At 48.5% G+C, this 26,684-nt stretch overlaps 1 protein-coding gene across 1 annotated transcript in view; it reads left to right on the top strand.

Moving 5' to 3' along the window:
• Positions 1-26,684, top strand: part of pkn1a (protein kinase N1a) — a 197,017-nt gene that overhangs the window by 135,017 nt on the left and 35,316 nt on the right. Inside the window, exons 14-16 of the mRNA XM_072564263.1 lie at positions 601-676; positions 5,066-5,157; positions 6,965-7,141. Coding sequence (XP_072420364.1) covers positions 601-676; positions 5,066-5,157; positions 6,965-7,141 — 345 coding nt within the window. The remainder of the gene's footprint in view (positions 1-600; positions 677-5,065; positions 5,158-6,964; positions 7,142-26,684) is intronic.

Raw genomic sequence — 26,684 nt, 5'->3', positions numbered from 1 at the left:
CACTGGGTATATTTAAGATGGAGATAGATAGGTCCTTGAGTATCAAGGGTTACAGGGGAAAAAGCAGAAGAATGGGGTTGAGAAACTTATCAGTCATGATTGAATGGGCTGAATGGCCTAATTTGTGCTCAGTTGATACTCAGGAGCAGCAAGGTGTACTGTCAACGAGGTGCATTTCAGATATTCACCAAGTCTCCTGAGATCACACTTGGACAAAACCCATGTCTGTTTAGTTTGACAAAGATCCATGGAAGTTGCAAGTTCCTGCAAGCTCCTCTTCCAAGCCACTCACTGTCCTGATGTGGGAAGTGTCGCTGGGTGACAATGCTGGGACCTCCCTCCCTCCCTGACAGTATTGTGGGTCTACCTACACCAATGGGCTGCAGTCATTTAAGAAAATAGTTCACTACCATCTTTTCGAGGGCAATTGAAATGGCAAGAAATGCTCATCCAATCAGTGATGCTGGCATCTCCTGAAATTATTATTTTATTACCTCTGTTGTTTTGTACGTTAAATACTAATGTCTCTTCTTACAAGCCAGTAATTTACTGGTGAGTTAAATCTCTGCACTGATAGATGCTTCCTGTCCCTCCATGTAGCACACAGCTGAAATCCTCACTGACTCTGGATGACTTCAAGCTGATTGCAGTTTTGGGCAGGGGGCACTTTGGAAAGGTAAACATTTTCATGTTCTGAAGTTTCATGTTGTTTATTCATGCATTCCAGTTAGAGCTGGGCTGTTCTGGATCCCTTTTCACAGGTTGAAACACTTGGAGTCATCGAGTCCTACAGCACAGAGACATGCCCTTTTGCCCAAACTGTTCCGTGCTGTCCAAAATGTCCATTCACACTCACCCCCATTTCCCTGCACTTGGCCCATATCATAGAATCCCTACAGTGTGGAAACAGGCCATTTGGCCCAACAAGTCCACAGCAACCCTCTGAAGAATACCCCACACAGACCCACTCCCCTGCCCTATTCTTTCCTATCGATGTATGTGTCCAAATGCCTTTTAAATGTTGTTAATGTACCCGCCTCAACCTCTTCCGCTCACAGCTCATTCCATATGCATACCACCGTCTGTGTAAAAAATTTGCCCCTCAGGTTCCCTTTTATTCTTTCCCCTCTCACCTTAAACTGATGCTCTCTAGTCCTCAATTCCCCAACCCTGGGAAAAAGACTGGAGTGTATTCACCCTATCCAGGCCTGTCATGATTTTATACGTTTCTATAAGATTCCCCCCTCAGTCTGCTAAGCTCTAACGAGAAAAGTCCAAACTCATCCAACCTCTTCCTGTAACTCAGCCACTTGAGTCTTGGCAACATCCTTGTAAGTTTTGGTCACCTTGCTTTAGGATAGAAGAAATTTAACAGAGAATTCCCAAGTGTGGCCTCACCAACGTCCTATATAATTGCAACCTAACCTCCCAACTTCTATACTCGGTGCCCTGACTGATGAAGGCCAGTGTGCCAAAAGCCTTATTCACTGCCCTGTCTACCTGGGACTCCACTTTCAGGGAACTGTGCACTCGAACTCCAAGGTCCCTCTGTTTCACTACACTCCTTCACACCCTAACATTCACCATGAAACTCCGACCTTGATTTGGCCTTCCAAAATGCAAGATCTCACACTTCGAGATGTACAGCATGGAAACAGACCCTTCGGTCTAACCCGTCCATGCCAAACAGATATCCCAACCCAATCTAGTCCCACCTGCCAGCACCCGGCCCATATCCCTCCAAATCCTTCCTATTCATATACCCATCCAGATGCCTTTTAATTGTTGCAATTGTACCAGCCTCCACCACATCCTCTGGCAGCTCATTCCATACACGTACCACCCTCTGTGGAAAAAGTTACCCCTTGGGTCTCTTTTATATCTTGCCCCTCTCACCCTAAACCTATGCCCTCTAGTTCTGGACTCCCCCACCCAGGGAAAAGGCTTTATCTATTTATCCTATCCATGCCCCTCATGATTTTATAAACCTTTAAAACATCACCCCTCAGCCTCCGACACTCCAGGGAAAACAGCCCCAGCCTATTCAACTTCTCCCGATACTCAATTCCTCCAACCCTGGTAACATCCTTGTAAATCTTTTCTGAACCTTTTCAAGTGTCACAACATCCTTCCTATAGCAGGGAGTGCACACAATATTCCAAGAGTGGTCTAACCAATGTCCTGTACAGCTGCAACATGACCTCCCAACTCCTGTACTCAATACTCTGACCAATAAAGGAAAGCATACCAAACGCCGCCTTCACTATCCTATCTACCTGCGACTCCAATTTCAAGGAGCTATGAACCTGCACTCCAAGGTCTCTTTGTTCAGCAACACTCCCTAGGACCTTACCATTAAGTGTATAATTCCTGCTAAGATTTGCTTTCCCAAAATGCAGCACCTCGCATTTATCTGAATTAAACTCTATCGGCCATTTCTCAGCCCATTGGCCCATCTGGTCCAGATCCTGTTGTAATCTGAGGTAACCCTCTTCGCTGTCCATTACACCTCCAATTTTGGTGTCATCTGCAAACTTACTAACTGTACCTCTTATGCTCACATCCAAATCATTTATGTAAATGATGAAAAGTAGAGGGCCCAGCACCGATCCTTGTGGCACTCCACTGGTCACAGGCCTCCAGTCTGAAACACAACCCTCCACCACCACCCTCTGTCTTCTACCTTTGAGCCAGTTCTGTATCCAAATGGCTAGTTCTCCCTGTATTCTGTGAGATCTAACCGTGCTAATCAGTCTCCCATGGGGAACCTTGTCGAACGCCTTACTGAAGTCCATATAGATCACATCTACACCTCTGTACTCATCAATCTTCTTTGTTGCTTCTTCAAAAAACTCAATCAAGTTTGTGAGACATGATTTCCCATGCACAAAGCCACGCTGACTATCTCCTGATGAAGGGCTTTTGCCTGAAACATCGATTTCGAAGCTACTTGGATGCTGCCTGAACTGCTGTGCTCTTCCAGCACCACGAATCCAGTATCTCTAATCAGTCCTTGTCTTTCCAAATACGTGTACATCCTGTCCCTCAGGATTCTCTCCAACAACTTTGGGATGGCAAGGTGGCTCAGTGGTTAGCACTGCTGCCTCACAGCGCCAGGGTCCCAGATTCGATTCCAGCCTTGGGCGACTGTCTGTGTAGAGTTTGCACATTCTCCCCGTGTCTGCGTGGGTTTCCTCCGGGTGGTCCGGTTTCCTCCCACAGTCCAAAGGTGTGCAGGTCAGGTGAATTGGCCATGCTAAATTGCCTGTAGTGTTAGGTGCGTTAGTCAGAGGGAAATGAATCTGAGTGGGTTACTCTTTGGAGGGTCGGTGTGGACTGGTTGGGCCGAAGGGCCTGTTTCCACACTGTGTAGGGAATCTAATCTAATCTAAACTTGCCCACCACCGAGGTCAGGCTCACTGGTCTGCAGTTCTCTGGCTTGTCTTTACCACCCTTCTTAAACAGTGGCACCTCGTTTACCAACCTCCAGTCTTCCGGCACCTCACCTGTGACTATCAATGATACAAATATCTCAGCAAGAGGCCCAGCAATCACTTCTCTAGCTTCCCACAGTTCTCGGGTACACCTGATCAGGTCCTGGGGATTTATCCATTTTTACGGGTTTCAAGACATCCAGCACTTCCTCCTCTGTAATATGGACACTTTTCAAGATGTCACCATCTATTTCCCACACTGACCCCTGAGTTACTCCACTCGTCACAGGCTTCCAGTCTGACAAGCATCCTTCAACTATTACCTTCTGTTTTTGGAAGATACTTCAAATATTCCATGAATATGGAAGAATGCAGGGAAGGAATTAAGCACCATCATCATTGTTAGTGATGTGGTATGAGACAAACTGATAATCTAATGGCAGAGAAGTCCCCTGTCCTCCCCTACACCCTTTCCACTGCAATCACTGGACCTTCCGAAATGCGTAACCTCACACCTGATGGATTCAATTCCATCTGCCATTGCTTGGTTTGATTTACCAGCTGCTCAGTATCAGGCTGCAACCGGAGACCATCCTCCTCCCTATTAAAAGTACCACCAATTTTTGTGTAATCTGCAAACGTACTGATTAAACCTTCTACATTCGCAGCCAGGATCATTACCGTACACAACAGGCTGCCAGGGTCCCAGTCTCGATCCCTGTAGTACACTGCTGGCCACAGGGTTTCCAATGACAAAGACATCCCTCAACCTCCCTTTGCCTCCTCTTTACAAGCCACAGTTGATTCCAGTTTGCTAATTTGCCTTGGATTCCATGGACTCTGACCTTTTCGATCAGTTTCCTATGCAGGGCCTTAACAAAGACCTTACTGAAGTCTGTGCAAACCATATCAACTGTGTTAATCCCATCATCAGACAGGAACTCCCTGGAACAAACCCGTGCTGACTGTCCCTGACTAAACTCTTGCTATGTTGTTGATTAATCCTCTCCTGTAGATTTTCTTTCAATAACTTCCCTACCAGTGACATCATGCTAACTGGTCTGTAATTACCTGGCCATTCCTCCTTCCCTTCTTGAACATAAGAGTCGCATTGGCTATCCTCCAGTTTTCTGGCACTTTACCTGTAGTCAGCAAGGTAGTAAGTATCTCTGCCAGGGCCCTAGCAATCTCCCTTGCCTCTCATAGTAGCTTGTATACAGCCTGGGGAGACTCCACTTCATGTCCATTGACATAAACACCATGCTCCACTTTGGGGAGGACTGTTTCATTGCTGTTTGGCAAAGTGTTAAACAATACTGCACGTGTTAACTGTTGGATTCTCATTTTTACAGCTGAAGTTACCAGCTCAGTATAAAAAGATATATTGTGTTTAGCTGGAACTGGTTCTACTGTTGTTCAACATTGGAAGTCACCAAACTATGGAAAACAGCAACCAGTAACTTAAACATTCTTAAACTTGAACATAACTTAAACATAATGCATTCACAAGAGCTTCGAACAGTTGGGATGTGAAAAGTTATCCACAGCAGACAAAGGGAAGAAAGATCTGAACAATGTGTCACAACATTGCCATCTTTGACATCTTGGCTTTCTTTTGTTTTTTGCTACAGGTTCTGCTGTCCGAATATAAGAAATCAGGACAACTGTTTGCTATTAAAGCTTTGAAGAAAGGAGATATTGTTGCAAGGGATGAGGTTGACAGGTGAGATCTGGTTTCTTATTTGAGCATTAATACACTATATTTTGCTACAACTTGCACAGAAAACGTCATGCACAAACAATCCATATTCTAAAAATGTCATCGATCTAGCCTGCTAACTCTCATTCTCCCCACAGACTGAACCTTCGCTTTTATTCTCTGTCTCTCTCTACAGAGATTAGCTGACCTGATGAGTACTTTCAGCATGTTTCTGTGTTGAAGTTTTCCCAAGTTCCTTCTTGAAAATGATCTTCAAGAGCAGTCTTTAGTTTTGCTTGTCTTCACTCTGTCTGCTGTTAAAACCTTTAATTTTATAGACCTTTGTTCCATTCTCCTCTGATTTTCTGTCCATCTTATCTTTGTTTCATTGTGTATGTAAAATAATTTACTGTTTTGATTTTGTTTCTCGGTAATTCAGTTTTCTAGATTTCTTTTTGTCTTCCTCAATGCTATTGCCATGTCTTCGAGCCTCTATGTATCCACCCTTGTCAATCTGTCTCTTCTGCTTATCTGCTTCACTAAATATATGCTTCATTCGACCCCCAGTTTTTCTTTCATCCGCATCCATGAAGTCTAATTTTTACCTCTTGCTTAGCACAATATCTTTTTCCTTTCTCTCTCCACAGATCCTGTCAGACCTACTGAACTTCTACAGCAATTTCTGTTCAGATTTCCAGCATCAGTTATTGTTATACTTCTCAATTATCTCCTCATTCATTGCTATCCTAAGTTGCTCTGTTTTAATGCTGTTATCAGTTCAGTGGAAAGACTGCATCGAACATTGTGCTCAGTCCAATGAAAGGGCCACATTTAACCATAGAAACTAGGAGCACGAGTCAGACATTTGGTCCTCCAAGCCTGCTCCACCAATCGGTATGATTATGGCTGATCCTCTATCTCGGTGCTCCATTCTAGTTTTCTTCACATACCCTTTGATGCCTTTAACACCAAAAAAATTATCTGTCTTTTTGTTTTGACTATATTCAATGACCAGGCCTCCCCAGATTTCTGTGTTAGAGAATTCCACAGGTTCGTCACTCTTTGGGTGAAGAAATAGTTCTTCATCTAAGTCCTAAATGGTCTGTCCTGCATCCTGAACCTGTAACCCTTGGTTCTAACATACCAAACTAGGAAAACCCTGTATCTAGTTAATAACCGCTCAACACCAGCTTATAGTCCAACAGGTTTATTTGGAAGCACTAGCTTTCGGAGCGCCGCTCCTTCATCAGGTGGTTGTGAAGCAGGAACATAAGACACAGACTTTATAGTAAAAGATTACAGTATCATGCAAGTAAAATGATATATTTAACAAACCTAGTTTGTTGTTAAGGCTTCCATCTTTTAGAATGGGTTCCAGGTTTTGGTTCATTAATATGTAAATCCCAAAATTTCTTTGAGGTCACATTCTCAAGATAACTTAAGGTTTTATAAAAGCAGCTGACATCTCAGCTCAGACAATATATTAAAGGTGTGAGGTTAGAGTCTGTCTGTATCCCAATCTGGAGTCAAGAGACCTGTTTGTTTCCACTTCACTTCCTGTCTGTCAACCAATTCTCAAGCCATGCCAATCGGGATTATCAAAACACTTGGATCCAGTGGGAGCACTGTGTTTAACACTGGTTTTGGTCTAGTCACACAGCTGTGTTGAACTTTGTGATTGGTCCAATGGGAGGACAGTATTAAACACTATGATCAGCCCAATGGGAAGGTTGTGTTGATCACTGTGCACTTGTTGATGTGATTCTGCTTTTATACGTGTAATGCTGTCCCAAGTCAACCAGTGCTCTGAATTGTTCTGTTGTCTCTGCAGCCTTATGTGTGAGAAACGGATCTTCGAGACTGTCAACATCTCCAATCATCCATTCCTAGTCAATCTGTTTGCGTGTTTCCAAACCCCAGAACACGTATGTTTTGTGATGGAGTACACGGCTGGTGGAGATCTTATGATGCACATACACGCTGATGTTTTCTCAGAGCCCAGGGCTGTGTGAGTACGGACAACTCAATTATTACTCTATTTCAACTGACCGCCCCAAGTTAAAAACTTGAGTTTACAGTGGATTTCAGGCTCCAGAAGCTCAACTGGTAGCAGGCTGAACTTGAAGTTGCCAGGTTCTGAGTTTGAACCCAGAAGTTGAAGCTGATGCTCTCAATGTAGTCCTGAGAGTGACTGTGTTGTATGTGATGTCAGACTTGAAACTGAGGCCCCATCTGCTTGCAGGGTGAGTTGAAAAGATCCTTTGGCATTATGTACAGATATCCAGTGGTCATGCAGGTGTCCTATAAAGGCAGGTTTCTTTCCTCTTATGCTTAAGATGTCGTTAATTTATAAGGACCATTTAGGGTGACGCGCCCATTGTGGCAGGTAAACATTGAATGTGGTTATAGCTATTTATCTCATTAAATTCCCATGGGGTAGATGAATGGAAGAAGCAAGAGGAGAGACCACATAAACTAAAGGGTACCATTTTAATGAGACTGCAGGGTGGCAGAGAGACATGCAGTCTTGGACCAGGGCAGGACAAGGTAATCAAGCTGCTTTCAAAAACAAAACCTGTACTGTGCTCATCTACATACAAAAACAACACATTCTCGTACAGGGCAAAGTACTGAGTACAGGAGTTGGGAGGTCATGTTGCAGCTGTACAGGACATTGGTTAGGCCACTGTTGGAATATTGCGTGCAATCCTGGTCTCCTTCCTATTGGAAAGATGTTATGAAACTTGAAAGGGTTCAGAAAAGGTTTACAAGGATGTTGCCAGGGTTGGAGGGTTTGAGTTACAGGGAGAGGCTGAACAGGCTGGGGCTGTTTTCCCTGGAGCGTCGGAGGCTGAGGGGTGACCTTATAGAGGTTTATAAAATCATGAGGGGCATGGATAGGGTAAATAGACAAAGTCTTTTTCCTGGGGTCGGGGAGTCCAGAACTAGAGGGCATAGGTTTAGGGTGAGAGGGGAAAGATATAAAAGAGACCTAAGGGGCAATGTTTCACTCAGAAAGTAGTACGTGTATGGAATGAGCTGCCAGAGGATGTGGTGGAGGCTGGTACAATTGCAACATTTAAGAGGCATTTAGATGGGTATATGAATAGGAAGGGTTTGGAGGGATATAGGTCAGGTGCTGGCAGGTGGGACTAGATTGGGTTGGGATATCTGGTTGGCATGGACAGGTCGGACCAAAGGGTCTGTTTCCATGTTGTATATCTCTGACTCTAAGAGACCCTTCAGCCCATGAAGTCTGCACTGACAATAATTACCACTAAAGGCGTGCTAGTGCCAATTTCTTGCACTTTAGGAGTAGAATTAGGTTTATTGTCACGTGCTCACATGAGTGGTGAAAATTTTTTTAAATCGCCGCTTTCAGCACCATCTTAGGTACAAAGGTCCCTAGGTAGAGGATCTTAGAAATAAGTCAGAAAAATAAGGAAATAAGAGGTGTCACATTACAGACCTTCAGTGCCAGGTCTCACCTCCTGCCTACACTGGAACCTCATCTCCATGACCCATTCATCAAGACCCCACTGTGGGCCTATCGCACTCCCACTCCAGGCACCAAGCTCTTCCTCAGCCATTGGCCTAACATGTTCCCAAGACCATGCTCAAAACCTACCAAAGCCAGAAGTCTTCAATCCTGCCCCCACTTCTGATATCACTGCAGCTTCCCCATGACATCAGAAAATGAAAGAGAGAGAGAGAGAACAGATGGGTTCGGGGCCCTAATACACCCTACCGTACTGTAATGAATGGCTTATTCCATTTCCTTGAATGTTAGGATAAACCCGTGCTTGTTTCAGGTGCTCACCCAGCAGCGGCTCAGTGGTTAGCACTGCTGCCTCACAGCACCAGGGATCTGGGTTAGACTCCAGCCTCAGGCAACTGCCTGTGTGGAGTTTGCACATTCTCCCTGTGTCTGTGTGGGTTTCCTCTCACCGTCCAAAGATGTGCAGGTTCGGTGGTTTGGCCATGCTAAATTGTCCATAATGCTTTTCCAGCACTTTTTGACTCTTTGTTTTCATGTATGTATAAAATGCCTTGAGATTCTCCCGAACCTTGTTCATGAGTCCTTTCTCACCCCCCCCTTTTGCTCTTCGAGTTGCTTTCTTAAAATCCCTCTTATACTTCCTATATTCCTCTCGGGCCACAGCTGAATTGCTCCCTTTGGATTTGCTTAAAGCCTTTCTGCTGTTCCTCATCCAGTCCTGAACTGTCCTAGACATCCAGGATTCCCTGAACCTATTGCACAGATATTTCCTCCAAAAGACTTTATACTTGCCTCCTTGAAATGGCTCCACTGCTTCGCTGTGCCCAACCAACTTTGGCCAGATCCTCCTTTATTTAATAAAATCTGCCTTCCCCCAATCCAGTGCTCTCTTTTGCAAGCCTTCTTTCTCCTTGTCATTACAAATTTGAACCATACTCTGTTGTGATCACAACCACTGAAATGTTCCCCCACTGTCACATTGAACAGCTAGGTAAAAACAATGACTGCAGATGCTGAAAATCAAATACTGGATTAGTGGTGCTGGAAGAGCACAGCAGTTCAGGCAGCATCCAACGAGCAGCGGTCTGCCTTCATTCTCCAGAATCACACTCTGTACTGTGCCTTCTGTATATTGATACAAGAACTCCCTGTACATTTGCTCGCAGAGCTGACAGTTTTGTTTTGAGATGTTTTGTCACCATAACTAGGTAACATCATCAGTGAGCCTCTGGTGAAGCGCTGGTGTTCTGTATAATGGTATCATTTCCTGTTCTTCTTCTCAGAGATTGGTAAATGGGGCCCAAATCAATGTGTTTATTGATGGAGTTCTGGTTTGGATGCCAGGCCTCTAGGAATTCTTGTCCTAGGATGGGCTATGTAGTCCAGTTGAAATGGTGTCCCTCTTCGTCTGTGAGTGAGGATACTAATGATAGTTGGTCATGTCTTTTGGTGGCTCGTTGGTGTTCATTTATCCCGGTGGCGAGTTTCTTTCCTGCCTGCCTGTCCAATGTCGTATTTGTTACAGTCCTTGCAGGGTATTTTGTAAATGACATTCATTCTGCTGGTTGCTGGTACAGGGTCCTTTTAGTTTCATCAGTTACTATTAAGGTGGTTGTCAAAGGACACCACTTTGACTGGGACAACACAGCCCATCCTGGGACAGGCTAAACAGAGACACGCAAAGGAATTCCTAGAGGCCTGGCATTCAAACCGGAACTCCATCAATAAACACATCGATTTGGACCCCATTTACCAACCTCCGAGGAAAAAGAACCAGAAGTGATATCACCCACCTTTAACAGACCGAGACACACAAATAGAAAGCAGGACAGTTCACCAACGCTTCACTGGAGACTCACTGAAAACGTTTGAGAACAAACCCATCAGCTCGGCGAGCAAACTTACAACCTGAACCTCAACCTGAGCTATAAATCTTCTCCAAGATCACAAATTCCTAAATTCTATTTGCAAAGTTTTGTTTGAAGACCCTTCCAAGATATATATATTTCCTTATTTCAGAATGTTCCCTTAACATGAGTATTAGTCCACCACCTTTTCACACCCTCCTCTGTGTCACCGCAAGACCCTATACCCTGGAACATTGAGCTACCAGACCTGCCCTTCCCTCAGCAATGTTTCTGTGACAGCAACAATATCACATTTCCATCAATCCACGCTTTTAACTCATCATACACACCCATTATACTCTCATCATTAAAGACCACCCAGCCTTGTTTTACTCTCTTGACCCTCAACGCAAAACAGCTGAACTCCCTATGACTTGCTTCCTTTGCTGTAACATGATGTGTCTCCATTTCTGAATATTCTGTGTGCCCTCCCCCCTGCCAGACCAGGTTTGAACTCATTCCAACAGCACATTCAAACCGACCTGTAAGGATGGGGGCCCAAGTCTGGTTCAGGTGCAGACCATTCCATCTTCCTCAAAAACAGTCCCAGTAATTCAGGAAGCTAAAACCCTCCCTGTTCTATCAACTCTTCAGCCATGCATTTATCTGTCCTATTTTTCCTCTTTCTGTACTTGCTAGCATGTGACACCAGAAGTAATCCAGAGAGGATGACTACAGAGGTCATGCCTTTTACTCTACTACCGAGCTCCTGAAATCCCTGATGCAAGACCTCGTTCCTCACTTTGTCCACATGATTGGTGCCAATCGATACCATGACCTCTAACTCATCACACTTCCCTTTCAGAATGCTGTGCAACCATTCAATAAAATCCCTGACCCTGGCACATCATCCTGGAGTCACATTTTCAAACGCAGAAACCCCTCTCTGTTCCCCTGATTACAGAATGTCGGATCACTATCACTGTTCCTCTCTTCTTCACCACTATCCCTGCCCCCTTGACTACAGCCAAGCTACTTGTGGTCCCAAAAGCTTGGCTCAAATTGCATACCCCCAAGATAGTTGCACCCTCATCAGCTTCCAAATGGGGACTCAACTTAGTGAGTGGGACCTTGGGGGACTCCTACACTACGGTCTGTTCCTTCTGGACCGTCTGGGTCACCCATTCCACTGAGTGAGCAGGGTCATAGGGGACTCCTACACTACGGTCTGTTCCTTCTGGACCGTCTGAGTCACCCATTCCACTGAGTGAGCAGGATCTTAGGGGACTCCTACACTACGGTCTGTTCCTTCTGGACCATCTGGGTCACCCATTCTCTTCTTTCCTGTCGTTCCTTGAGCTGCAATATGAGCATCTCTCTAAACATTGCTATGGACTGACCAGACCCCCTCAAAATATATTAACATCATAATCTAGCCCCTAGCTTTTTCTTATTTTAAAGGGGAATGTGAGATGTTACGTTCCAAATGTCATTTCATTGATCAAAGTACTCAATGTCGAGCAAAACAGAATTTATTCATACACTCTAGTTAAAATACAATGGAGGCAAGCATAGCAGAAAGGAATTGACATTTGATGTAACTTGATTGGAAAACTTCACAGAATAATAGATTTCTTAGCTAGTAACCAGTAACTGTTCCGATATAGTAAAGCCATAGCATCGTCACAACATGCTATCGATGTAACTGTCAGCTTTGTGGATGTGTCACTGTGTCTCCAGTCACTACTTCAGCTCTGAAACCAAGAGCTTCCAGCTTCTGCACCTGGGAACACCTTCTGCACATGTGGTCATCTTAGACATTAGCAGCATCCAGACCATTCTCCCTGGGACAAGCCACACATTCTGCTCAGCTGCCCTCCCCTGACATGTTTTAAGTTTGCAATTAAAACCTTCGACTAGAACCGAACTGAATACAGATGATAAGCAGTCTTTTCTCTAGTAAATACCTCACTTCTCGATTCAGCTATCTCAATACGGTCCCACGTTAATTTCTCACCAGTCAGCTTACTACTTTCCCACGTTAGCGCTCTTTTTAACTCAGCATGCTATGTGAAGGGAATCTCAACGTTTCTGTCCTTTATTCTCTCCTATTGCTGAACTTTCCTCTTGAGTCTGGAGGTGGTGGCTTTTCGAAGCTGATGAAGAACTGCAGAGGACGAAAGCGAAACTCTTTCTAAATCACTGATTAAGCTCAGCCTGAGGACCGTGACCATTTCTAATAACTGCACCTCAAAAGTAATGTCAGGGCTGTGGAGAAGGTGAAGAGGATGGTACCAGGGCTGAGAAGTTGCCATTGTTTTCACTAAAGCATCAAATGCTGAGGGGAGATTCCATACAAGTGTTCAAAGTGATAATGGTATATTTAAAGTAGAAGGGGTGAAGAGACTGTGTTTCTTGGCGCATGGGGGAGTATGCAAGGTGGTAACCAGATCAAACAGGTCTATGCTAAATGGCAGTAGCAGCAGCACCACAAACCCGTTGTTTTTTGTTTTTACTTGGCTATTTGTTACAGTCCTCTGAAAGGCAGAGGAAGCACACCCATTCCGAATTTTCAAAAAGAAATTAGATTTCTAATAAAAATGGAGAAAAACCAGCAGACAATGGGCCAGCTGTGTGAGTAACTGGTAACTGTTTCACAGAGCTGGTCCAAGTATGCTGGGTCAAACTGGCTCACTTTGTGTTCTGGGCTTGATATCAATAAACTTCCCTTCCTTGGAGTTTGTAGGTATCACCTCAAAAGACACATACACGTTGAATTGGAAATGTTCAGTGAATCTTTGAAATTTTCTACCTCCATAGGGCTGTGCAAGTTCAGGCATTGAGCAGGTTCAAGGCAGATTGATGGATTTCTGGCAACAGTGGTCTCTCGGGATAAATGTGAGGTGATGCACTTGGGCAGGACAATACATGACAAGCAATAGGACTCTGAGATGCACTGAGGATCAGGAGATAAAATGATTAAGAAGGCATTTGGAAGACTTGCCTTCAATAGTCAAAGCATCGAATTTAGGAGCAAGGAGGTGATGCTGGAACTGTATAACACGAGGGTTAGGCCACAGCGGGAGTGTTGGGTGTAATTCTAGAATCCACATTCTAGGAGGGATGTGATAGCTCTGGAGAGAGTACAAAGGAGATTCACTAGGATGTTGCCTGGGGGCTGGACAGTTGCAGTTCTGAAGAGAGATTGGACAGACTGGGATTGCTTTGCTTTGAGCAGAGGAGATTGAGAGGGAATGTGATTGGGATGTTTAGCACTATGAGAGACACAGATGGGCCAGACAGGGAGAAACGTTTCCCCTTGATGGAGGGATCAATGACCAGGGAATATAAGGGGCAGAAGGTTTCCAGGCGATACTTCAACTAAAATGGGTCATTTGCTTGTTATACAGACAACAAGCAAAGCTAATGTAATTTACTAAATACTGTGCAAGAACTGTGACAAACAGGCAGAAACCTAGCCACCAGGATACATGTACACCAACTAGCCACAAAAAGACACCAACGAGTGACTTCACCACAGGAAATAGCATCACCACAGGAAATTACATCACCAACCCAAAGAAACTCAAACATATAAATAGAAAGCAGGAATTTTCAGCATTGCTTCGCCTGAACCTATCTTGTTGTCATTGATAAATTACCATGGAAAGTAATTAAAATATCCAGTTAACTATTGGTTGAAGTTATTCAAACGTATTTTTCAAAATGGGGGATAGAGTAAGCCATTCAAATGTAAATGAATCTCTGTCTTTATTCTCTATGAAATCTGGGGTAATAGAAAATGTTGAAATACACAATGAAAGTCACTGCTCAATTTGTTAAAACAGAATGGTTTCTATTGACTGAGATCTCCAAATCAGAGTGTGTATTTGAACATCAACTCCCCACACGACAGAACAATAAGAATGTAATATTTCCAAAGAGCTGAGCCACTGGGTACCACATCAGTACTTGGTATCTGAGCAGAGAGAACTTGTGAAGCAGTCACACCAAATCTGGAGTGAATACAAGGAGATCGAGAGAGCAAGATCGAGATAGAGATATGTATCCATATCTGTGTGCAGTGCTTGAAGTAAATAGGTTAATTATTCTTTCTCTGATTAGCCTTGTTGGAGTCAAGAAGTCAGTTCATGCATAACATCTCAGTTAATGAAAGCATTCTTTCAGCACTACATGGAGAGCTCGTTCACAGTCCAGTCTCCTAGACTTCTATTCTCACCCATGAAATGGCAGCGGTGTCAGTGGCCAGGCCAGCATTTATTACCCATCCCGAATTACCCAGAGGGCACTATCCAAAGATGTGCAGGTTAGGGTGAATTGGTCGTATATTGCCCACAGTGTTCAGGGATGAGGAGGTTATGGATGTAGGTTTGCTTGCTGAGCTGGAAGATTCATTTCCAGATGTTTTGTTACCCTACTAGGTAACATCTTCAGTGGGCCTCAGGTGAAGCAATGCTGAAAATTCCTGCTTTCTATTTATATATTTGGGTTTGTGATGTCATTTCCTGTTCCTTTTCTCAGTGGGTAGTAGATGGGGCCTAACTCGATGTGTCTGTTGATAGAGTTCCGGTTGGAATGCCTTGCTTCTAGGAATTCTCGTGCATGACTTTGTTTGGCTTGTCCTAGGATGGATGTGTTGTCCCAGTCGAAGTGGTGTCCTTCCTCATCTGTATGGGAGGATGTTAGTGAGAGAGGGTCATGTCTTTTTGTGGCTAGATGGTGCTCATGTATCCTGGTGGCTAGTTTTCTGCCTGTTTGTCCAATGTAGTGTTTGTTACAGTTCTTGCATGGTATTTATACAGACAACAAGCAAAGCTAATGTAATTTACTATATACTGTGCAAGAACAGTAACAAACACTACATTGGACAAACAGGCAGAAACCTAGCCACCAGAATACATGTACACCAACTAGCCACAAAAAGACACCAACGAGCCACAAAAATACATGATCCTCTCTCATTAGTAACCTCACATATGGATGAAGAAGGACACCATTTTGACTGGGACAACACATTCATCCTAGGACAGGCCAAACAAAGTCATGCACGAGAATTCCTAGAAGCATGGCATTCCAACTGGAACTCTATCAACAGACACCATCGAGTTAGGCCCCATCTACCACCCCCTGAGAAAAGGAACAGGAAGTGACTTCACCACAGGAAATAGCATCACCACAGGAAATTACATCACCAACCCAAAGAAACTCAAACATATAAATAGAAAGCAGGAATTTTCAGCATTGCTTCGCCTGAGGCCCACTGAAGGTGTTACATTGTAGGGTAACGAAACGTCTGGAAATGTACCTTCCAGCTCAGCAAGCAAACCTGCATCCAAAACCTCAACCTGAGCTGCAAACCTTCTCAAAACTCGCTATGAGTAGGTTAGGTGCATTAGTCAGGGATAAATGTAGAGTCATAGGGTAGGGGAGTGGGTCAGGGTGGGCTACTTTTCGGAGGGTGAGTGTGGGCTTGGGCCGAAAGGCCTGTTTCCACACTGTAGGGATCCTTAAAAAACAGAGGACTGTTAAGAGCCAACCTCATCTCCTGATGTGTGTCTGGAGTCATATGTAGACCAGACCAGAGAAGGCAAGCAGATTTGCTTCTCTCGAGGATATTAATGAACCAGATAGGTTTTTTTCTGATAACCAACAATGGTTCCAAGATCATCATTAGTTACAGATTTTATTCAATTCAAATTCCACCATCTGCCATGGTGTGATTGAATCCGGGTGGCCAGGACCTTACCTGGGTGTCTGCATTAATGATCGAGCAATAATACCGCTCGGCACTTGCAGCAGGGATTTAGAAAGCTGCTGATGAGGGCACTGAGATTACAGCATTGTCCTCAAGACAAGTCCTGTCCTTCACCCTGACTGTGATGAGAGCTTTCAAACACTTCTCTTCCCCCCCCCCCCCCCCTCCCCCCAAAACAACCAAACAACCATTTCACCAACTAGCCCCCTTGACCCTTTGCATTTATCAAGGTTTATCTGCCTGATCAACCCAGTGGCAGTGTACAGTCAGCCAGCATTGTGAGGTACAGTTATGTGGCAGAATTGTTCAACTTATTGAGAAACCTGGACTTTCCCTCCCCATCCTATCTGTCGTCAGTCAGGTGACCCACGAGTGTTATAAAGATAAATCCTAGTTATTGCTCCAATTCTAGAGTGGTTTGTTGAAATATCAAATAAATTGAACAAAAACAGTCAAAAGCCATGATTGCATTCTTATGCAATGTTTCTTGTGTTTGCTGCTTGAATATAAATTTATTTCTATTTTTAATCATTTATGATGCTGAAAGGATCAAGTAGTTTTAAATAATTAATGCAGCTATATTCTAAATCAGATTTAGATACATGATTCCCACCCACAGACAGCCAAAGTCAACTTTATCTTTGCCATTAGCAATTGCAAACAATGAAGTATATGTAAGATATCTATATAATATAAACAGCATGCATATGGATTGTCCTGTATGTTGGGTAAATTGGCTTGCCCATCTTGAAATTCTAGTTACAGCAATCTACAACTGAACCTATAGGGGCATTCCAGCCTTCGCACTTCTGACTCTGCACAGTTTCTTTTGAGTTCTCTCCATCTCTTCCATAGTCTTCACGTTGTTCCCAGATTGATGCCTCAGATTGGATACAAGTCGAGAAGGTGAATGGCAAAGGTCTTTCCCCTTGTGAAGGGAAATTCAAAACTACAGGGTATAGATTTAATGAGAGAGAGGAAAGATTTAACAGGGACGTGAGGGGCACTTTTTTTCACACAGAAGGTAGTCCATATAAGGAGTGAACTGCCAGAGGAAGTGGGAGAATCAGATACAGTTCCAACATTTCAAAGACTTTTGGACAGGTACATGAATGATCTGGATGGACATATGAGTAGGAAGGGTTGGAGGGAGGGATAAGGGCCAGATGCTGGCAAATGGGACTAGTTTAGTTTGGGATATCTGGTTGGCATGGATGAGTTGGACTGAAGGGTCTGATACCGTGCTGTATGACTGTGACTCTGTGGAGATGTGTGAGAGAGGTTTTTCACCCGGGGTTAGTAGGAATCTGGAAGTCACTCCTAGAAGGCTGGTAGAAGCTGAAACCCTCATTGAAGAAATATTTAGATGTGTACTTGTGATGCCAAGGAATACAGAGCTATGGGCCAAGTGCTTGAAATTGGGATTAGGAAGTGAGGCGGTCGTTTTTGACTACCTGTGTAGTGTGCTGTGTGGGTCAGTAATCATAACCTCGATCACCCTGAGATGATAACTAAATTCCAGAAGAGATGGTACAGCATCGCTTCACAGGAGGCTCCAAACCACTGAAGATGTCACCAAGACTGGAAACAATAAGTCAGCAAGTCAACTTGCCAACTCAGCGAACATACTCACAACCATGGCAACCAGCACCCGAGCTACAAATCTTTCGACCAACCTTGAACACCTACAGCTGAGACACGGTAATGCAAGCAAGAAATGGGAATTCTTTGCCAACCGCCTAAGCACTGCCTACGAACAACTCTGATTCTTACATGGATGCTGAAGGAATCCGAGACTGCCATCCTGTGTCCGATACAGACCACCAATCAACAACCCACAAGCCAGTGAGAGAGTCAGACAAGATGGTCTCAGGATGATCCAGGTTTTGATGACGGACACACACAACAGACTACACTGATACAGACAGCAAATCGTGCACCAAAATTCATTCACTTTGAAAACAGGAATGGACTGTGACAATCAAACAGGCCATCACCATAAGACAGAACAGAATGACATCGAGAAAGAGACACTACAAGACAAAATGACTAAGCTGAGCAACAGCAGAGAAGACAACACGACAATTACCTGGGTAAGAAACCTCACCAACAGACAGCTGACAGGCACAGAAAATGCCGGACAAGCCAAGTGACTGCACTACAACCACAAGGACGCAAAAACTAGACTTCCCTAGCTGCACTAGAATGTATGCTCAGAACTAACGGACTAACTGAAGAGGTACAGCAAGCAGTCAGACAAACCATTGTACCCTTACTAACAAACAACCTCGACCCCAAAAGAAGCTGCAGTCGGACCCTGTTCGAACGGGCCACAACACACTGCAGCACTCCCAACCTGTGAAGAGAAGAAGAAGAACACCTCACCAGAGTCTTTGCTAGGAATGGATAGCCCCGTCTCTTCATCCACATCCATCTAGCAAACAAGGTGAGGGGGCCATGTCACAGCCGAACTCACTCGCTGCACTACCTTTCGATAAAAATGTCTCTGAACTGACAGCCAGGCTACTCCAACCACTGGGATTCATGACAGCTCAGACACCGACAGCCACGCTCAGACAACTCACCAGGTCAAAAGACCCGATACCCATCATGTGCAAGGCTAACATAATTCACAGGATTCCATGCAAAGACTGCACACAACACTATATAGGGCAACCAGGCAGACAGCTAGCAATCCCCATCCACGAGCACCAACCAGCCAGTAAACACCATGACCAACCGTCTCTATTACCCACACATACATACAGATGACAAACACCACCAATTCAACTGAGCCAACACAATGATCATAGGGACAAGCTCAACAGGGGACAGCATTTTTAGAGCCAGGGCACTTAGCTACAGACTCCATCAACCAACCCAGTATACCAGCCACTACACCGAACCCAATATACCAGCCACTACAACCAACCCAGTATACCAGCCACTACACCGAACCCAGTATACCAGCCACTACACCGAACCCAGTGTACCAGCCACTACACCGAACCCAGTATACCAGCCACTACACCGAACCCAGTGTACCAGCCACTACACCGAACCCAGTATACCAGCCACTACACCGAACCCAGTATACCAGCCACTACACCGAACCCAGTATACCAGCCACTACACCGAACCCAGTATACCAGCCACTACACCGAACCCAGTATACCAGCCACTACACCGAACCCAGTATACCAGCCACTACACCGAACCCAGTATACCAGCCACTACACCGAACCCAGTATACCAGCCACTACACCGAACCCAGTATACCAGCCACTACACCGAACCCAGTATACCAGCCACTACACCGAACCCAGTATACCAGCCACTACACCGAACCCAGTATACCAGCCACTACACCGAACCCAGTATACCAGCCACTACACCGAACCCAGTATACCAGCCACTACACCGAACCCAGTATACCAGCCACTACACCGAACCCAGTATACCAGCCACTACACCGAACCCAGTATACCAGCCACTACACCGAACCCAGTATACCAGCCACTACACCGAACCCAGTATACCAGCCACTACACCGAACCCAGTATACCAGCCACTACACCGAACCCAGTATACCAGCCACTACACCGAACCCAGTATACCAGCCACTACACCGAACCCAGTATACCAGCCACTACACCGAACCCAGTATACCAGCCACTACACCGAACCCAGTATACCAGCCACTACACCGAACCCAGTATACCAGCCACTATCACCGAACCCAGTATACCAGCCACTATCACCGAACCCAGTATACCAGCCACTATCACCGAACCCAGTATACCAGCCACTATCACCGAACCCAGTATACCAGCCACTATCACCGAACCCAGTATACCAGCCACTATCACCGAACCCAGTATACCAGCCACTATCACCGAACCCAGTATACCAGCCACTATCACCGAACCCAGTATACCAGCCACTATCACCGAACCCAGTATACCAGCCACTATCACCGAACCCAGTATACCAGCCACTATCACGAACACCTGGAACTGGCCACCGGAAGCAGCAGGAACAGAAGCATATCAATCCCAGAAAGCACATGACAGCTGTGCTTCACAGGAGGCTCCAAAGCACTGAGGATATCACCGAGACAACTTCCCAGCACTGCGAACATACCCACAACCAGGACAACGAGCACCTGAGCTACAAAGCTTTCCACAAACCTAGACCTGAAACAGTTTGCTACAGGAAAGTCAGAGCTGTTTTTATCAGCTACAATCCAAAAGCTCTGGCTTCAACAACCCAGCGCAAAGCCTGACTCCAGCCAAACATGCTGGAGAAGCCAAACCCACCTACTCTGCTGTCCATGGAGCAGACACCTTGGTAGCAGGTTGACAAAACCCCTCGACAAGAGAAACGGAATCGACCAAATCCCTCTTCAAGGTTCAAAGTGTCACAGCCCCCACATTCTGTTCTCTTGCTCCATCCAGTTCCCAGCTCTGTTGTTCTCCCTCCACACCCTTACTACTCATCTCACAGTGTCCCAGGCTGATCTCCAACCCCAGAACAACCCACTATGTACTCAACACCTCCCCCTCCAACTTCTCTTTACTTCCCCTGACTTTTGCTTTGCCATCCCCGTTCCTCTCTCCATTTCCCCCCATTTCCCTTCCCCGTTCCCCTCTCCTTTCCCCACTCCCCCCGTTCCTCTCTCCTTTCCCCACTCCCCCCCTTCCCCTCTCCTTTCCCCACCCCCCCCGTTCCCCTCTCCTTTCCCCACCCCCCCGTTCCTCTCTCCTTTCCCCACCCCCCCCGTTCCCCTCTCCTTCTCCCCCCCCCACCGTTCCCCTCTCCTTTCCCCACCCCCCCGTTCCCCTCTCCTTTCCCCACTCCCCCCGTTCCCCTCTCCATCCCCCCCTCCCCCCGTTCCCCTCTCCTTTCCCCACTCCCCCCGTTCCTCTCTCCATCCCCACTCCCCCCGTTCCCCTCTCCTTTCCCCACTCCCCCCGTTCCCCTCTCCTTTCCCCACTCCCCCCGTTCCCCTCTCCTTTCCCCACCCCCCCCGTTCCCCTCTCCTTTCCCCACTCCCCCCGTTCCCCTCTCCTTTCCCCACTCCCCCCGTTCCCCTCTCCTTTCCCCCCTCCCCCCGTTCCTCTCTCCTTTCCCCACTCCCCCCGTTCCCCTCTCCATCCCCACCCGTTCCCCTCTCCTTTCCCCCCCCGTTCCCCTCTCCATCCCCACTCCCCCCCGTTCCCCTCTCCTTTCCCCACTCCCCCCCCGTTCCCCTCTCCTTTCCCCACTCCCCCCGTTCCCCTCTCCTTTCCCCACCCCCCCGTTCCCCTCTCCTTTCCCCACTCCCCCCCCCGTTCCCCTCTCCTTTCCCCACTCCCCCCGTTCCCCTCTCCTTTCCCCACTCCCCCCGTTCCCCTCTCCTTTCCCCACTCCCCCGTTCCCCTCTCCTTTCCCCACTCCCCCGTTCCCCTCTCCTTTCCCCACTCCCCCGTTCCCCTCTCCTTTCCCCACTCCCCCCGTTCCCCTCTCCTTTCCCCCCACCCCACCCCCGTTCCTCTCTCCTTTCCCCACCCCCCCCCCGTTCCTCTCTCCTTTCCCCACCCCCCCCGTTCCCCTCTCCTTCCCCCACCCCGTTCCACTCTCCTTCCCCCCCTCCCCCCGTTCCCCTCCCCCTCCTTTCCCCACTCCCCCCGTTCCTCTCTCCATCCCCACTCCCCCCGTTCCTCTCTCCATCCCCACTCCCCCCGTTACCCTCTCCTTTCCCCACTCCCCCCGTTCCCCTCTCCTTCCCCCCCCCCCGTTCCTCTCTCCTTTCTTCCCCCCCCCCCGTTCCCCTCTCCTTTCTCCCCCCCCCCCCCGTTCCCCTCTCCTTTCCCCACTCCCCCCGTTCCCCTCTCCTTTCCCCACTCCCCCCGTTCCCCTCTCCTTTCCCCACTCCCCCCGTTCCCCTCTCCTTTCCCCACTCCCCCCGTTCCCCTCTCCTTTCCCCACTCCCCCTGTTCCCCTCTCCATCCCCACTCCCCCGTTCCCCTCTCCTTTCCCCACTCCCCCCGTTCCTCTCTCCTTCCCCCACCCCGTTCCCCTCTCCATCCCCCCCCTCCCCCCGTTCCCCTCTCCTTTCCCCACTCCCCCCGTTCCTCTCTCCATCCCCACTCCCCCCGTTCCTCTCTCCATCCCCACTCCCCCCGTTCCTCTCTCCATCCCCACTCCCCCCGTTCCCCTCTCCTTTCCCCACTCCCCCCGTTCCCCTCTCCATCCCCACTCCCCCCGTTACCCTCTCCTTTCCCCACTCCCCCCATTCCCCTCTCCTTTCCCCACTCCCCCCGTTCCCCTCTCATTTCCCCACTCCCCCCGTTCCCCTCTCCTTTCCCCACTCCCCCTGTTCCCCTCTCCATCCCCACTCCCCCGTTCCCCTCTCCTTTCCCCACTCCCCCCGTTCCCCTCTCCTTTCCCCCCCCGTTCCCCTCTCCTTTCCCCACTCCCCCCGTTCCCCTCTCCTTTCCCCACTCCCCCCGTTCCCCTCTCCTTTCCCCACTCCCCCCGTTCCCCTCTCCTTTCCCCACTCCCCCCGTTCCCCTCTCCTTTCCCCACTCCCCCCGTTCCCCTCTCCTTTCCCCACTCCCCCCGTTCCCCTCTCCTTTTCCCCCCCCGTTCCCCTCTCCTTTCCCCACCCCCCCGTTCCCCTCTCCTTTCCCCACTCCCCCCGTTCCCCTCTCCTTTCCCCCCACCCCACCCCCGTTCCTCTCTCCTTTCCCCACCCCACCCCTGTTCCTCTCTCCTTTCCCCACCCCACCCCCGTTCCTCTCTCCTTTCCCCACCCCCCCCCGTTCCCCTCTCCTTCCCCCACCCCGTTCCCCTCTCCTTCCCCCACCCCGTTCCCCTCTCCATCCCCCCCTCCCCCCGTTCCCCTCTCCTTTCCCCACTCCCCCCGTTCCACTCTCCTTCCCCCCCTCCCCCCGTTCCCCTCCCCCTCCTTTCCCCACTCCCCCCGTTCCTCTCTCCTTTCCCCACTCCCCCCGTTCCCCTCTCCATCCCCCCCCTCCCCCCGTTCCCCTCTCCTTTCCCCACTCCCCCCGTTCCTCTCTCCATCCCCACTCCCCCCGTTCCTCTCTCCATCCCCACTCCCCCCGTTCCTCTCTCCATCCCCACTCCCCCCGTTCCCCTCTCCTTTCCCCATTCCCCCCGTTCCCCTCTCCATCCCCACTCCCCCCGTTACCCTCTCCTTTCCCCACTCCCCCCGTTACCCTCTCCTTTCCCCACTCCCCCCATTCCCCTCTCCTTTCCCCCCTCCCCCCGTTCCTCTCTCCTTTCCCCCCTCCCCCCGTTCCTCTCTCCTTTCCCCCCTCCCCCCGTTCCCCTCTCCATCCCCACTCCCCCCGTTCCCCTCTCCTTTCCCCACTCCCCCCGTTCCCCTCTCCTTTTCCCCCCCCGTTCCCCTCTCCTTTCCCCACCCCCCCGTTCCCCTCTCCTTTCCCCACTCCCCCCGTTCCCCTCTCCTTTCCCCCCACCCCACCCCCGTTCCTCTCTCCTTTCCCCACCCCACCCCCGTTCCTCTCTCCTTTCCCCACCCCCCCCCGTTCCCCTCTCCTTCCCCCACCCCGTTCCCCTCTCCTTCCCCCACCCCGTTCCCCTCTCCATCCCCCCCTCCCCCCGTTCCCCTCTCCTTTCCCCACTCCCCCCGTTCCCCTCTCCATCCCCACTCCCCCCGTTACCCTCTCCTTTCCCCACTCCCCCCGTTCCCCTCTCCTTTCCCCCCCCCCCGTTCCTCTCTCCTTTCTCCCCCCCCCGTTCCTCTCTCCTTTCTCCCCCCCCCCGTTCCCCTCTCCTTTCTCCCCCCCCCCCCGTTCCCCTCTCCTTTCCCCACTCCCCCCGTTCCCCTCTCCATCCCCACTCCCCCGTTCCCCTCTCCTTTCCCCACTCCCCCCGTTCCCCTCTCCTTCCCGCACCCCGTTCCCCTCTCCTTTCCCCACTCCCCCCGTTCCCCTCTCCTTTCCCCACTCCCCCCGTTCCCCTCTCCTTTCCCCACTCCCCCCGTTCCCCTCTCCTTCCCCCACCCCCCGTTCCCCTCTCCTTTCCCCACCCCCCCCGTTCCCCTCTCCTTTCCCCACCCCCCCCGTTCCCCTCTCCTTTCCCCACCCCCCCCGTTCCCCTCTCCTTTCCCCACTCCCCCCGTCCCCCTCTCCTTTCCCCACTCCCCCCGTCCCCCTCTCCTTTCCCCACTCCCCCTGTTCCCCTCTCCTTTCCCCACTCCCCCCGTTCCCCTCTCCTTTCCCCACTCCCCCCGTTCCTCTCTCCTTTCCCCACTCCCCCCGTTCCCCTCTCCACCCCCACCCGTTCCCCTCTCCTTTCCCCCCCCGTTCCCCTCTCCATCCCCACTCCCCCCGTTCCTCTCTCCGTCCCCCACTCCCCCCCGTCCCCCACTCCCCCCCCCGTCCCCCACTCCCCCCCCCCCCCCCCCCCGTCCCCCACTCCCCCCCCGTCCCCCGTACTGCTGTAGCATCTCCTACCCTGTGTAAAGAAGTTGCACCTTGCACATCTGCTTTAAGATTTCTCACGCTCAATTTGTATTTGACATTTCCACCCTGACAATAAGACTCAGACTATCCACCATATTCACAACTGTCGGAATTTTATATGCATCTATACACCCTCAGCTTCTGACACTCGAGCGAAATTTGTCCAATGTCTCCTTCCAGTTAATACTCTCCAAACCAGGCACCATTCTGGTAAACTCTTTCTGTACCTTCTCTAAAGCCTCTGTTCCTTCTTGTAGTGTGGTGACCGGAGATGTACACCATACTCCAAATGTGTTTTTACAGCTGAAACATGACTTTCCACCTTTTATATTCAGTGTCCTGTGATGAAAGCAAGCATGTTAGTATGAACTCTACCCCTCATGTAGGCTCTTTCAGGAGCTGTGACCTTGTTCTCCAAGATCCTTCTGTATGTCAATGCTCCTTGGGGTGCTGCCATTTCTAAATACTTCCTCATGCACTTGACCTTCCAGAATTCATCACCTCTCACTTGTCCGGATTAAATTCCATCTGTCATTTCTCCGCCCAGTTTTTGAATGGATCAATATCCTGCTGTATCCTTTAATAACCTTTCTCCCTATCCAGAACCCCTCCAATTTTCATGTCATCTGTAAACCTACAAATTGGCCCACCTACATTTTTGTCCTTGTATATTACAAACAGCACCTGCTGGTCACAGACCTCCTGTCAAACAAATACTCCTCCATCACTACCATCTGTCTTCTAACACAGCCAATTTTGTATCCAATTTACCAGCTCACTGCAGATGCCTAGCGACTTAATCTTCTGGACTGGCGCCCTAAATCTTCTACACTTCTCCCAATACCTCCCGCTGCCTCTCTTCCCTCTGTCCTTCATCCCACTCCTGCCACCTCCCCACCCAACTCCAGCCAGCTTACTCCCCACCCCATCCTTCTGCCCCAGCGTTTATCCCCAACCCTTCTCTGTCACCTCTGTTATTACGCAGGATGTGATGGCATGGAACCACACTCCTGCTCCCTCATGTTCTGTGTCACCAGTAGAGGTCACGAATCCGAATTTCTGCTTTCAAGTGTGTTGCAATTTTACATGTCCTGTGGACTCACCTAATAAACACAGACATCTCTGAGAACTGGATAGAATTTCCATCTCATTTTCTAATGGAGTTCCAGATGGCTAACGCACTTTGTCAAATGCTTATCACCATCCCTTTCTGTCAGAATCACAGAATTGTTACAGTGGAGCCCATGGTGTCTGTAGTAGCTCTCTGAGTGTGCAGCATGACTTGGTGCTATTTGCCTGCACTTTCCCAGTAACCCTCGTCCAACACCTTTTCAAATGGCTCCACCATGCTTCCAGGTGGTATGTTCCAGACCAAAGCACTCATTGTGAGGAAAGGCTTTTGCTCACATTGCACAAACTTGTTTTAAATCTATGCCCTCTCATTCACGAACAGGGCCAGTTTCTGTCCGTCTACTTTGTCCAGACCTCTGCCTTTTCCCTAACCTCTTTGTTGCTCCTTGTATATGTGAAAAAGGATCGGAGTGGTACTTGGGTGAAGTACTAAGTTGGGGGAAGGCCATCTACCACAATATTAGACAGGAGCTGGGGAATGTAGATAGCGAGTCACTGTTTGAGGTTAGATCCACATCTGGGATATGTGGGAATCTTTTGAAGGCAAGTTGATGAGAGCTCAGGGCGGCACACTGGTTGGCATGCCACCTCACCGCGCCAGGGATTCGGGTTCAATTCCAGACTTCAGTGACCGTCTGTGTGGCATTTGCATATTCTTCCTGCGTCTACATCAGTTTCTTCTCGGATTTCCTCCCACAGCCCAGCGATGTACAGGTTAGGTGGATTGGCCATGGGAAATGTGGCGCTATGTAAATGAATGATGGAGGTGAAATCTTGGTGGAATGCTGTTTGGCTGGTCATTG

This window comes from Chiloscyllium punctatum, chromosome 46 (genome assembly GCF_047496795.1).
Source record: "Chiloscyllium punctatum isolate Juve2018m chromosome 46, sChiPun1.3, whole genome shotgun sequence".
In the NCBI taxonomy this organism is placed as follows: Eukaryota; Metazoa; Chordata; class Chondrichthyes; order Orectolobiformes; family Hemiscylliidae; genus Chiloscyllium; species Chiloscyllium punctatum.
The sequence above is the reverse complement of the archived record's forward strand: the minus strand, read 5'-3'. Positions and strand labels throughout refer to the sequence as shown.